Genomic DNA, 13318 nt, shown 5'->3' with positions numbered 1-13318 from the left:
ATACATTGAGGTAGGAGGACAGGATAAACTGATAGCAATGCAGTGTAACAGCTACAGAGAAAAACATGCAGTGCAGATAGACAATAAGGTGCAAGATCACAACGCGGCAGATTGGTCAAGAATCCAGTGCACTGTAAGTGGTGGTTTTACTAATCACTCATCAGCTTCCTCGTTGAGGTCAAGATGGTTTAAGTTCGATATTTTTACGAGCAATTGAACTTTGCTCCTGCTTGTGATTTCACTCTTTTAAGAAGTCTGTAATGGATTGTCATAAATTTAATTGTGTAAATGTGATTAAAATTGTGTATGCAATTTATGGATTGTTTTTGCAGAGAGAAACATCACCACAAAGGCAGAGAGTGCAAGTCTCCAGGAGTCCAAGAAGACTTTTGCCCCGATCTTCCTGAGGGAGCTGACTGACATGCAAGTCATGGATGGGAGCCAAGTGAAAATGACCGTGGAAGTGGCAGGTAAGGTATCAATGAACCTCAAACACATCCATGGGGGGGAGGTCCGAGGCTGAAAAGTTCACTGGAGTAAATTTGTGCCAGAACTCTGCTGCTGAGTCAATCCAATGAAGATTGAGTACATTTCATGGAGGGCTGCCACAAGAAAGCAGCATCCATCATCAAAGACCCCCACCATCCAGGTCAGGCCCTCTTCTCACTACTACATTCAGGCAGAAGGTACGGAAGCCTCAGGTCCCACACTGGTGTGGATGACTTCATTCACCACTATGACCTGATTCTATGAGCTGCAGACTCACTTTAAAGGTCTCTTTAAACTCATGATTTCAGTCTTATTTTTATTTGCATAGTTTTTCTTCTCTTGCCATTGATGTTTCAGTTTTTTCTCTGTTTATGTATAGGTTCTTTCAAAAATTCTATTGTATTTTTTTCCTCTAAATGTCGGCATGAAAACATATCTCAAGTTAGTATAAGGTAACATGTACATACTTTGATAAATAAATTTACTTTGAACTTTGATTACTTGCTATAGCTATAGAAAGTCGTGCAGGAGTAGACTTTAGGCAAATGAAAACATCCATCACAAGCTCCAACCAGATACCTCAAACACCAGTCAAACCTGGACGGTTGAGGAAGGTGGGTATGATTGGTGAGGGGATAGTGAATACAGTGTGCAATTAGGTTCCTCTGTGAGAAAGTGCTGGTGATTTGAGGGGTCTCTGAATAAATGGAGCTGCTACTGGAAGACCATGTCACCCCTAACTGTGATCCTCATAACTGAGTGTGCCCCACTTTCTCTAAGATTGCACTGATATTCTTACTAAGGGCTTTTGAAAAGGACATCTTGGGCTTATCTTCCTGCTCTAATCTCAGATCTAATTTGCATTGAGATTTCTTGTGAGAGAACAAAATAGCTGAAGTCTCAGAAGGTTGCCCAGGATGCTAGTGTGGTGCTAGGACAACTTTGCCCCTGAATTCAAGCAAATCTGCTGTAGGTAGATCAACCAAAGATAGGAAGGGAAAGGTGAGCTTCAAATCCCAAGAATAAACATGGAGGGATAAGTGAAGTAACTTGATTTTGTAATATGATTGTAATTACATTGTGGGAGGCTTCATATTCTAATTCTTGTGTAGTCTTAAGTTAACTCTGTTAGTAATTAAAGATGGTATGTCCTGGTGGCTGAGAAAAAGGAGCTCTTCACCCTCAGTAAGGGAGTGAGATAGGGGCTGCGAGGAGTTCACACTGGACAAGAATATTTACAGAGCTAGTACTGTGTCCTGTTGTAGCTGTTACTTTGTAAATATTGTCAATTTTTCACTATTTTCACTAATTTTTCCAAGTTTGTTTTTTGATACACCTCAGAGAAGAACAGTAAGTTATGAAATTGTGGCTACAGGTGCAGACCGTTGAACATTCCTGTTGCAGTGGGACCCTTTACTTCATTTTTGCTCTCTGACTTGCTTTTGGATTTGTACCTTTGAAGTTAAAGATAAAATGCCCATTATTCGAAGTTCTGTGAGTAAGGCAGAGATGAGCAAACAAGCCTCTGACAATATCATTCAGATTTGAATGCTGTCCGGAAGCAAGTCATAACAATAAGTTCCGCCAAGTCCACTTTTGTGAAGGGTAGGATTTCAGCAGGGAATCAATATAGTCACATTAAAATGTACATTTTAATAAGACTGTAAGACATTGGAGCAGAATCCACTGTATTGAATATGACTGCATTAACCCCCGGTGCAGTCTCAATGCTTAAAAAGTGAATGCAAATGGCTCCGGTTTCTAAGCTAATTACCATTACTTGCTTTTGTGCATTTGTGAACAGCAGACACTCTGCTTTTACTGACATTCCTTTGGTCTGAAGACTCCAGTACCAAAAGAAAATGGTACCATTACCTTTGCTGCACCAAAAATGAGGTAGTCTGAAAGTCTGCACCAGGAAATGAACTAACTGCTGGCTCTCTGATGAAGTGATAACAGAGCTCATGCCCCAGTAAGACGGGTTGAGATCTTGCCTATTACCACAAGTATACATTTCTCATGATGTATCTTTGCCTTGAAAGACTGGTTCCCATATCCATTTCTGTCAGGTAGCATAAATAGAAGAACCAAAAATCTTATCAAGCTTTCTACTTTGTGTTGAGCCTCCAAAGGAAAAATTCCAGGAAATTAACCGTCGCTAAAAATGTAAACTATATGGAAACAATCAAAAATAGAGACTGCTTGGAAAGTGAAAAATAGCTAAGCAGAAATTCCCAGTCTTCCAAAAACCTGCAATAAAAAGCTAAGAGTAAACTTATTTTGACTACTGTGTAAAGTAACCAAAATCCACTTCACAAATAATGGTCCAAGTCTCACATTCAGAAAATTTGTAGTGGAGCATCAGTTGAATGAGTTTTCCTTTAAATGTGGAATTTAACGAGATAGAAAGTCTTGCCTTTGCGGAATTTGACACTGCTCATTTTGCATCATACATTCACACGTTTGCCTTCTGAACACGACCACAGTGAAGTGAAGCTCCACACAGCAAATGGAAAAGTGAGGTGGCGGTGTAATAGATAGAAACATCTATAAGAAGCTTCGAGACCTCAAAAAAATGGCAAGCAGAAAAAACTATGCAAAGAAAACTAATATCATAAATATATTGTAAATGTGAAAAGGTAAAATCTGATTATGTGATAAAATGTCAATAAAAAAGTTAATCTAATAAAATCATCAAATTCTCACCAGAGATTAAAGCAATTGCTGACCAATAATAGAAATGGATTTAAAAATAGTGTGGAATTTCTGAACAAATCTTTTAACATTGCCACAAGAATTTAGGAAGAATTGAATGTTGAAGTGCTATATTCAACTCCATGCACCAAATCTGTCTTTATCAAGGTCATTAATGTTATCATTGGCTGTAAGGTTATTGATTGTGGAACAAAAGTTAAATTTAGTTAGTATTTTAATCGAGTTGATACAGTGTAGGAATGAGATTACTATCTTTTAGAAAATAGTTTCCATTGAGTTGAAAAATTCTAATATGCAAAATATTTCTTTGCTATGCTTTTGTTAGTCTACTTCTGTTAATTCCAATAAATGTGTCGATTTTATCAGCCAATCCACCTCCTGAAGTTATCTGGCTTCATAATGGGAAAGAAATCCAGGAATCGGAAGACTTTCAGTTTGAGAAGAATGGAAATGAATATAATCTTTTTATTCATGAAGTTTTTCCTGAAGATACTGGAAAATACACGTGTGAGGTCTGGAATGATATTGGGGAAGTCCAGACTCAGGCAGTGCTAACTGTACAAGGTACTGTTCCCTCAGATCTGTATTCCAACAGTTAACTAATCTTCTCCTTCCACATACTTCTGTACTAACCTTCACACTTTAAAAGGATGGTGGTCTTTGACAACATCATTAAAAGTGGAAGACGCATAACAATTCAGATGTGTTATGCCAGAAGACGAAGGTTTAATGTTATATCAGAAAACTGAAGTTTCAAAATGCTTTTAATTTTATATCATAAGTAGCTGGATTTGAAAATAATGCAACCTCTTTCACACTTCAGTAATCTGTAATATTATGTTTGTCCAATAACAAGAGGTGAAGTAACTAGATAGTGCAGAATTTAAGCCATAGTGAAGATTTTGGCACAGTACCATCTCCATCAGTTTAATGCTGAAATTTGATGTAGGATTTTGGGGATATAGTGGCTCAATGTTTGTTACTGGATTGATAACCCACAGGCCTGCAAACATGATCTGGAAAGATGTGCTCACATCCCACTATGAGCAGCTGAAAAAGTCTGTGCTAATATTTATAAATCTTGTTATCATTAATGGTGACTATAAATTATAGACATATGATGGGTCTCCTACCACATTCTCGGTAATATAGATCAGGGGAGTAACTTTGTGGTCCTTTAGCAGTTTCAAGTATATGAGATGTATTTATTTTGTAAGTGAGAGGCACAGAGACCTTTAGGAATTATGATCACTGCCTGTGGAAAGCACAGCCTAGACTGAGCCTAGCTCTCAGGATCTACCTGAAAAGCTAAGAGCATCAGTGGATCTCATCAAGGTGGTCACAGTTGAATAGGTTGCAAGAGCTAACGTATCAATGAGTGTGATGAACTGGCATAGACAATGTTGTTGGGAGCAGGCAGCGTAAGATATATTGTGTCACTAGTCAATATGTTTCTCTACTGCACTGATGTGATGTTAGCATTTACCTTCCTGGGGCTCAAAGTCCCACTTTCTTTTTCCCTGCTACTTCAAAACATGCTCTTTAAAGGGATCACCAGCTACATGCAAGTTATTTGTGGATTGATTTCTTTTGCTTCAGTTCTCATCTGTTTACCCTCTAGAGTTCTTTGAAGTTGCTAAAAATCTGTAGCAAGTCTTGTGCCAGGCACTTCAGGAATTTGTGCTGACTTCAAAGCTTTTGGCCAAATCAATTACTCCCGGACGTGCGTGCACAGGAGGCAGTCCCACTGGAGCACAATGTGACTGGGAGAACGAGCAGAGCAGAACCAAAACGGGCTGAGTTAAGAGATGGAGAGAGCAAATCCATCGGGGGGCATGTAGCACAGGACAAAATGCTCAGGAGGGAAAAGAAAGTGAAAAAAGAGGCAAGGATTGACTGGGTGGGCCATAGAATCAGAATCCGGCTTCTAGCATGTGTCGTGAACTTTGTGGCCTTTGTGCAACAGTTCAATACATACATACATGCAATAACAGTAAGTATAAATCATTAAATAGTTAAATAAGTAGCACCCAAAGCAAAGTAATGAGGTAGTGTTCATGGATTCAATGTCCATTCAGAAATTGGTGGCTGAGGGGAAGATTCTATGGATTTGCTCCGTTTCCCCACAGGAAAAGGAATCTCTGTGTTGTATGTGGCGACATGCATGTGCTCTGATAATTTTTCTTTGAAGAAACGGTCCCTGCATCACTGAGTGTGTGCCTCCAGGCTCCTCTACCTCCTGGAACAGAACAGGGATCTGTTCTGGGACCCCCAGTCTTCGTGACTTTTATAAATGACCTGGATGAGGAAGTGGAGGGATGGGTTAGTAAATCTGCTGATGACACAAAGGTTGGAGGTGTTGTCGATAGTGTGGAGGGCTGTCAGAGGTTGCAACGGGACATTGATAGAATGCAAAACTGGGCTGAGAAGTAGCAGATGGAGTTCAACACAGATAAGTGTGAAGTGGTTCATTTTGGTAGGTCAAATATGATGGCAGAATGTAGTATTAATGGTAAGACTCTTGGCAATGTGGAGGATCAGAGAGATCTTGGGGTCTGAGTCCATAGGATTCTCAAAGCTGCTACACAGGTTGACTATGTGGTTTAGAAGGCATACGGTGCATTGGCCTTCATCAACCTTGGGATTGAGTTTAAGAGCCAAGCGGTAATGTTGCAGCTATATAGGATCAGTTCTGGTCACCTCACTACAGGAAGAATGTGAAAACTATAGAAAGGGTGCAGAGGAGATTTACAAGGATGTTGCCTGGTTTGGGGAGCATGCCTTATGAAAACAGGTTGAGTGAACTCGGCCTTTTCTCCTTGGAGCGACAGAGGATGAGAGGTGACCTGATAGAGGTGTATAAGATGATGAGAGGCATTGATTGTGCGGATAGTCAGAGGCTTTTTCCCAGGGCTGAAATAGTTGCCACAAGAGGACACAGGTTTAAGGTGCTGGGGAGAAGGTACAGAGGAGATGTCAGGGGTAAGTTTTTTACTTAGAGAGTAGTAAGTGTGTGGAATGGGCTGCTGGTGGCAGTGGTGGAAGCGGCAATGATATGGTCTTTTATGAGACTCCTGGATGGATACATGGAGCTTAGAAAAACAGAGGGCTATGGGGAAAGCCCAGGTAGCTCTAAGGTAGGGACATGTTCGGCACAGCTTTGTGGGCCAAAGGGCCTGAATTGTGCTGTAGGTTTTCTATGTTTTCCTTTCTTGATTGTGACAGTGAGAAGAGGACACATCCTGGGTGATGGGGATCCTTAATAATAGATGCCTCCTTTTTGAGGCATCACTTCTTGAAGATGCCTCGAAAAGGGCCTGTATCTGTGCTGTATTGGTGTATGACTCTGCTGATGGTATTTCAGACTTGTCCTCAGGGAACAAGTCTCTGACCCTTAGTGGGGGAATCAGTGTTTAAAAGATAATTACATTCTCAAAAATATACTTTACTCATGGAAGAACTTAATTTATACATTTTCTTTGGTCCAGATATATCCATATTAGGCTGGTATATCCATTCCTCCATCCAACCTCACCAACACAGCTTTTTTATTCATTTCTTATCAGCTTGTTAAGCTTCTTATTAAATGCAGCTTTGCTTTTTCTTCTAAACTTTCATTGTGATTACATGTTTTATCTTCTTGCCATTGTTTGGGTGAGAAAATTTTTGTTGAAGGTCGGACTGGATTTATTAGAAACACTCTCCCATTTTAACCTGTTCTGCCCTCGCCTGCAAGCACAGACATTTTCTTCACATGAAAACAGGAACTGCTGGAAATAAGCAGGTCAGGTAGGATTTGTAGAACAGAAAACTCAATGAACGTTTCATGTTGAGGATCAGTTTTGAACCACTTCACACTTATCTGGGTTGAACTCCATCTGCTACTTCTCAGCCCAGTTTTGCATTCTATCAATGTCCCGTTGTAACCTCTGACAGTGAAAGTTTATTGCACAGAAACATTGAATCTGTTTTTCCCTCCACAGATGCTGCCTGACCTGTGTTTTTTTTTTAGTTTGTAAGTCAGTTATCCAGCATTTGTAGTTTTGTATGAAAATTTTCAATGTTTGCTTCATGCCTGAGCCCAGAAAATATCTTGAGTCCTGTACCAAGTCCCATGGGACTTTGCTTTCCAGAGGCTTAACCATTTTCACCTCTCAGCACTGGAATCTGCTGATACTTTCTAGATCTCCACCACTGTTTTTTTTTACCTTTCTATGAGATGGACATCTTAATTCAAACCAAAGTTTAAATTCAAAGTTTTCAGTTATTCCCTGTCAAACTCACCTCAGAGTGTTTCGGTTCGTCAGCCTTTTCATCTTGTGCCAGAACAGTTAATGAAATATGCTTCAAAACTAAGAGTTTTACATTTAGTAACAACTTCTTCCCCTCCATCAGATTTCTGAATGAACCATGAGCCTATGAACACTACTTCATAATTCTGCTCTCTCCTTTACAGTGTACAATACTGTGCAAAAGGTTTTGGGTATTTAAGACTTTCGCACAGTACTGTGTTTGTCCATGTGAAGTGGAGAGAGAGTTTGTAAATCTGGCAGGAGCAAAGGATGTTGGGAATGGCAGGAGGGGTGAGGGATAGGTGGCAGAGAAGGAGTGCCAGAGGCAGTGGTGGTGTAAATACAGACACACTCAACCCTGAGACACCAGGAATCAACAATTGGTTTACTGATCATTGCAGAATGTCTCTTTGGTGCCTCTGCTCTTTCCCCTCTCCATTCCCTTTGCCCAGCCATGTCTCCCCTTTCCCTGCCCTTTCCCACTCTCACAAGAGACCCATCTCAGAATCAAGTTTATCATCATTCCCATACGTCTTGAAATCTTTTTTTTCGCGGCAGCGGTACAGTGTAATACATAAAATTACTGCAGTGTTGCGCAAAAGTCTTGGGAATCTAAATCTTGTGCCGAAGACGTTTGCACAGTTCTGTATGTGTATATTAAATATATGTGTGTATTTTAACTATATACATATATATATATATATATATATATATATTTCTTATTGTAATTGATAGTGTATTTTATCTTTTGGACTGTATTTCTGTCGGAAAACACATGACTGATGCAAGGGGCATAATTTAAGCTGATTGGAGGAGAGTATGGGTGGGGGATGTCAAAGGCAGGGTGTTCCATCACCTCCCAGTCCCTGTGTATAAAAAAATCAACCTCTTGCATCTCCCCAAAGCTTTCCTTCACTCTTTATAAATTGACACTTCCCTTTTAGATTAACTACATTTTTCAATTACGCGGTTGCTGCAAATTTATGAATTCTGCTGCCAATCCACGTGTGCATATTGTTCATGTAAACTTGTGGCCCCATTGCAAATCCCTGAAGAAAATGTTTTTTTCTATCCCATTGTTTTATTTGCTTGGAGATCAAGCTGGGATATCAAGGACTTGAGGACAATTCTACAAGGTTGGCTAGTCTACTAGATAGTATAGTACTCACGTACAGAAATCTTCTGTATCTATGGCATGATAAAATAATCATTTCCTAGCAGACAAAGACCATAAACATCTCCTCTCATTCTGCAGAGCCTCAGGATGGGACACAGCCTTGGTTTATCAGCAAGCCAAAAGCTGTAACTTCATCTTTAGGTGAACGTGTCCTCATTTCTTGTGCCATTGCTGGAGATCCATTCCCCACTGTGCAGTGGATGAAGGATGGGAAAGATGTTGTAACTGATGACGAGTGCAGAGTCCTTCAGAATGACGATGTGTTTACACTATTCATCAAGAGCGTCCAATTTCAACACGCGGGTCGATACGAAATACGGCTCAAGTACGTTTTCAATGTATTCTTTTTAAGTCTTTAGCAATTAAAGCTGTGCATCTCCTTGTTGTGTTTTCATTCTTCATAGAACAAATGGCCAAATTCTTCTCCTATATCTTCTGGTCTTATTGGGGAGAAAGCGGGAGATTGGGGCTGAACAGGAAAATGATAAAATGGCTGAACAAACTCGATGGGCCAAATGGCCTAATTCTTCTCATATCTTAAGCACTTATGGAACAATCACAACTGGGCATAAATGGAGTACTTATTTTCTTCTAAGTAGTGGAAAGTGTCTATGTGTTTAACTTATCTCGCTGCAAGTATAAAAGATATTACTGAACTTCTGAGGGTGCTTCCACACTGAATGCATTGTTCTTCCTCAATATTTTGTAGCTAAGCTTCAATAGATGTTAAGTGGATCAGGAGACACAGAATAGGGCAAGAAAGAAGTAAAGGGGAAAGCAAGATCAAGCTTTTGAGTGGCAGAGCAGGCAGGAAGGGCTGAATGGCCTACTCTTGCTTCTATTTGTTATATTCTTATATTCCAATTGTAACTATAATGTTCAACTAAGAGAATTGCAATTAGTCTAAAAAGTTTGTGCTCAGATTGGTTTGGCAGGTGTATCAACTGGACTTAAATTTCAGTTAGAGGGTCATGTGTAGTTCTTCTTCAACGCATATCAGTACGGCAAGTTATGAGGAAATTGTACAGGAAATGCCTTCCCTTAAAAGTCCCAGTGGAACTAAGAAGGTATGAGAGACTGCCTATAATTGAAACAGGCTTCTCAAAAGATCCAAAACTTTCACTAGCAATCGAGGATCAATATCTTCTCCAGTCTGATCAGTGTAAGTTTAGAGCTGATTTAATTCTCCAGGGGACTCTGCAAAGGGCAGAATAACTTGAGGTAGGAAAGAAATATTTAATGTGACAGGGCATAATTGCTTGACCACTATAGCAATACAAATAATCGTAGTCCTGGAATTTGCAACAAGATTTCTGTGCTTGAACTTGGTGCTACTCTATTAACCCGAGTAAAATGGAGAGCAGGTTTAAATGCAGGAAGTGAAATTTAACCTCTTCTATGGATAAAGAAAACGTGCATGTTCTTAACATAATTATTGAATACTGGTGCCCATCCTGTACAGTGTCTCCTTAGTGATTTCCAATGAATATATAGTGTTGCTGCTGTTACATTTGTTTTTGTTCCAGATTTCAGCATCTGCAATTTTATTTGTTTTCCAATACATAAAGTTCCTTTTGTATCTATACATGTATGTTGTTTCTCTCCGCACGTTGGGGCGCATTGGGTGGCAACCTTGCTGTTTCTTTAGCATTTGTCTGTTTTTACAAGTTGTTAGCTCGACGCCGAACCCAGCACGAATGGAAAAGCGTGCAAGGAGCCAGCCAAACTCGAACCCAGGACCAGTCGCCTTGAAGTCCAATGCGGATGCCACTACACCACCAGTCGGCTGATGCATAAACTAACTTTTATTTATCGACATTCAGCGTGGAGTAGGCCCTTCTGATCCTTCAAGCACAGTAATGACCAATTAACTTACCAACCGCTAAGTCTTTGGAAACCAGATTGGAAGAAGCCTATATGGTCACAGGGAGAATGTACAAACTTTTTACAGGCAGCGACGGGAACTGAACCTGGGTCGCTGGTACTGTAAACTGTTGTGCTAACCACTATGCTACCGTGCTGCCCCAAACATGCATGCCTAAATTCAACTCACAATTGGAAAAGTATTGATTACTCCCCTCAGTTCTGCTGAGTAGTAATTTATACCATGGTAGTCTCATGTTTAAAACTGCTAAGACACTAAGGTTCCCTGGGTTAATGCTTCTCATCTTGTATCCCCAGGTTCACATCTAAGCAGATCTGAGATAGCCAAAGTCAGATGGCTAAGCAGTTAAGCTCAAGACAGTGTGACTCATATTTCCTGGGTTAGGAAATGAATGTCCAGCATTTCCTGTGCTATGTTCCCATTGTCAATTTGCATGCAAACCTTTATATTCTGGAGATGTGCAACAGTAGATTTGGTGCCTTTGGAAAGAGTCAAAAAAGGGATCAGAATAATAGTTCAGGTTGAAAGGATGTAAACAAATCACATGAATGCATCTGATAAATTTGCTTTAAAGACAGCGATAGTGTTGCCAAGTATGGAAATAGCTTTGACATTATAGAGAGGGAAGTGAAAATCCAAAGGTCACCAATATTGCCCCTGAGAAGAGGGAGTCAGGTTGTTGTGGCACGGCGAGGCACCTCACATTGGTTTTTAACACCTACGCTTGCTTTATAGAACAATGGGCACCCTCTCCTAATTTCATTTGGGTGAATAACAGAGCACAGGAAGTGTACCAGGTCTTGAGAGCCTAACCAAGGATTTTTAATGGGACAAAATTCAGCCAATGAGCTTTACCAAGGGGACATTTTACCATAAAGTGCAAGTGATTGCCACAAGCCACCTCCTCCACCAATAGGTCTTCCCACATGTATGTATTACTGCTAAATGTTGATAGATTGCCTTAAAGTTTATCATTCCAATATTAGACCTGCACAGCTATAAAGCTAGTTGACTTGTCAAAAAATAAACAAATGGCAGAGTTTACATTTTCAACCATATAGTTCCCTTACTATTACTCATCGCAGCCATACTTTATACTGGGATCAAGAAATCCTTAAGAGTTGGCGGTTGCGAAACTGATCTTCGTGAATCAATCAGCTCTTCCTCAATCAGCTCTTCCTCATAGTTCTGATGCAGTGTCACACAGTGCTACTGGACAATATTGAAATATCCCCAAACCTTTTGCAAAACTTTGCATTGTCCAAGCATAGTCAAGGTTGGCAATGATTGAATATGCGGCCTTTAAAGGTTCAAAGGCTCATTTCATTATGATAGTATGTTCATGGAATACAACACTGAGATTCACCTTCTCTAGATAGCCATAAAATACAGAAAAGCCGTGGAAGAAATTGAGGCCCTTTCTCCGGCATGAAAAAGAAGGAACAAAATTTGCAAACTCCAAACCCCCCAATCTCTCCCTCACATAAAAACTAGCAGATCACACACCCAGACACAGTAGCTAAAAATCAAGCCCCTATCCCCCAAGCTCCTCCCATGCAAAAAAAAGAAACAGTAACATCAAACACCCAACCCACCCTCAACCAAAAAAATTAACATGTCGCCCACCTGCAATTCAACCACAAGAAAGAGAAGACTGAAAAACTGAAGGAGACCAATATAAGTTATAGTCCACGCCATAATCACATATGTCTCAGAATTGCAAAAACATCCTCCATCAGCATCGAGGAAAACAACAGCTCGAACTCAGTCCTTCCCTGACTGTGCTGTCAGCCATCTCAGGGAGCCACAGTTGTGAAGCAGTTATGTAAATTAAAGGTTGAGACAAATGAGAGTGAAGGGTTATGGAGGTCAGACATAAAAGTGGAGTTGAAGCTAACAACCATAACAACGATACTGAATGGCAGAGTAGGCTGGCAAAACCAAGTGGCTCTGTTTCTTGTGATCTTTTAATCTTACTGAGTAGTTCGGAAAGACAGAGCTTGTTGATGGGCCTATCCCTTGTTACTTTTAATTGTTAATCCATAAAACAGTTGGGCTCAGAGTTTATTTCTTTTGCTGGGGAAGAGAACAGCCTGAGAGTATCCCCCTCGCACAAATCTGATTCAGTTAATTGCAGAAGGATTATTTTCCTTTGATAAGCAGTCAAATATTTATGCACTAGCTGTTCTTCATGGTTGTTGTTTACAGTGATTGAGAGATAGCACGTATTTATAATCTCTTCATTTAAACAGAAAGATTCATAGTTGAAAAAAGCTTTTGTTACATCCTGTTCATTCTTCTTGTATGTTTTCCGTGCATTATTGAACCTAACTTCTTTTCTCATTCTATTTCTTTTACATCAACATCAGGAACCAGGTTGGCAAGTGCAGCTGTCATGTGTCCCTGGTGGTCAAAGAGAGCTCCCTTTCCCGAGAAGTCGCAAAGGAAGAGTAAGTATGATTCCCACATTACTTGGTTCAATTCTATTTTTGCACTGCCTACACTGAAATCAGTCAGTCCAGTTTGGAAAAGATTCAAAACTAATCCCCAAAAGTGTCCAAAGAAATTATTTACATCACACAGCTGTGCCATAGTGTATAGACCAAGCAGTCTGTCTCACTATTTTTTTATGCCCTTACATGGTCATTGAAGTCATCAGTGATGTAGTATAGTAATAGATTGTATTCGTGTAATAAGCCTTTCCCTTTTATAAACATTCTTGTGTCAAGCCTGGAGCTGTTCTCCAGCTTCCAAACTAAC

At 40.1% G+C, this 13318-nt stretch overlaps 1 protein-coding gene across 1 annotated transcript in view; it reads left to right on the top strand.

Annotated features, from left to right (window-relative positions):
• Positions 1 to 13318, top strand: part of mylka (myosin, light chain kinase a) — a 334126-nt gene that overhangs the window by 228731 nt on the left and 92077 nt on the right. Inside the window, exons 12-15 of the mRNA XM_059966550.1 lie at positions 333 to 470; positions 3571 to 3768; positions 8752 to 8998; positions 12928 to 13008. Of these exons, the coding sequence (XP_059822533.1) occupies positions 333 to 470; positions 3571 to 3768; positions 8752 to 8998; positions 12928 to 13008 (664 nt within the window). The remainder of the gene's footprint in view (positions 1 to 332; positions 471 to 3570; positions 3769 to 8751; positions 8999 to 12927; positions 13009 to 13318) is intronic.

The sequence above is a fragment of the Hypanus sabinus genome, chromosome 4, assembly GCF_030144855.1.
Source record: "Hypanus sabinus isolate sHypSab1 chromosome 4, sHypSab1.hap1, whole genome shotgun sequence".
NCBI classification, from domain to species: Eukaryota; Metazoa; Chordata; class Chondrichthyes; order Myliobatiformes; family Dasyatidae; genus Hypanus; species Hypanus sabinus.
The sequence above is the reverse complement of the archived record's forward strand: the minus strand, read 5'-3'. Positions and strand labels throughout refer to the sequence as shown.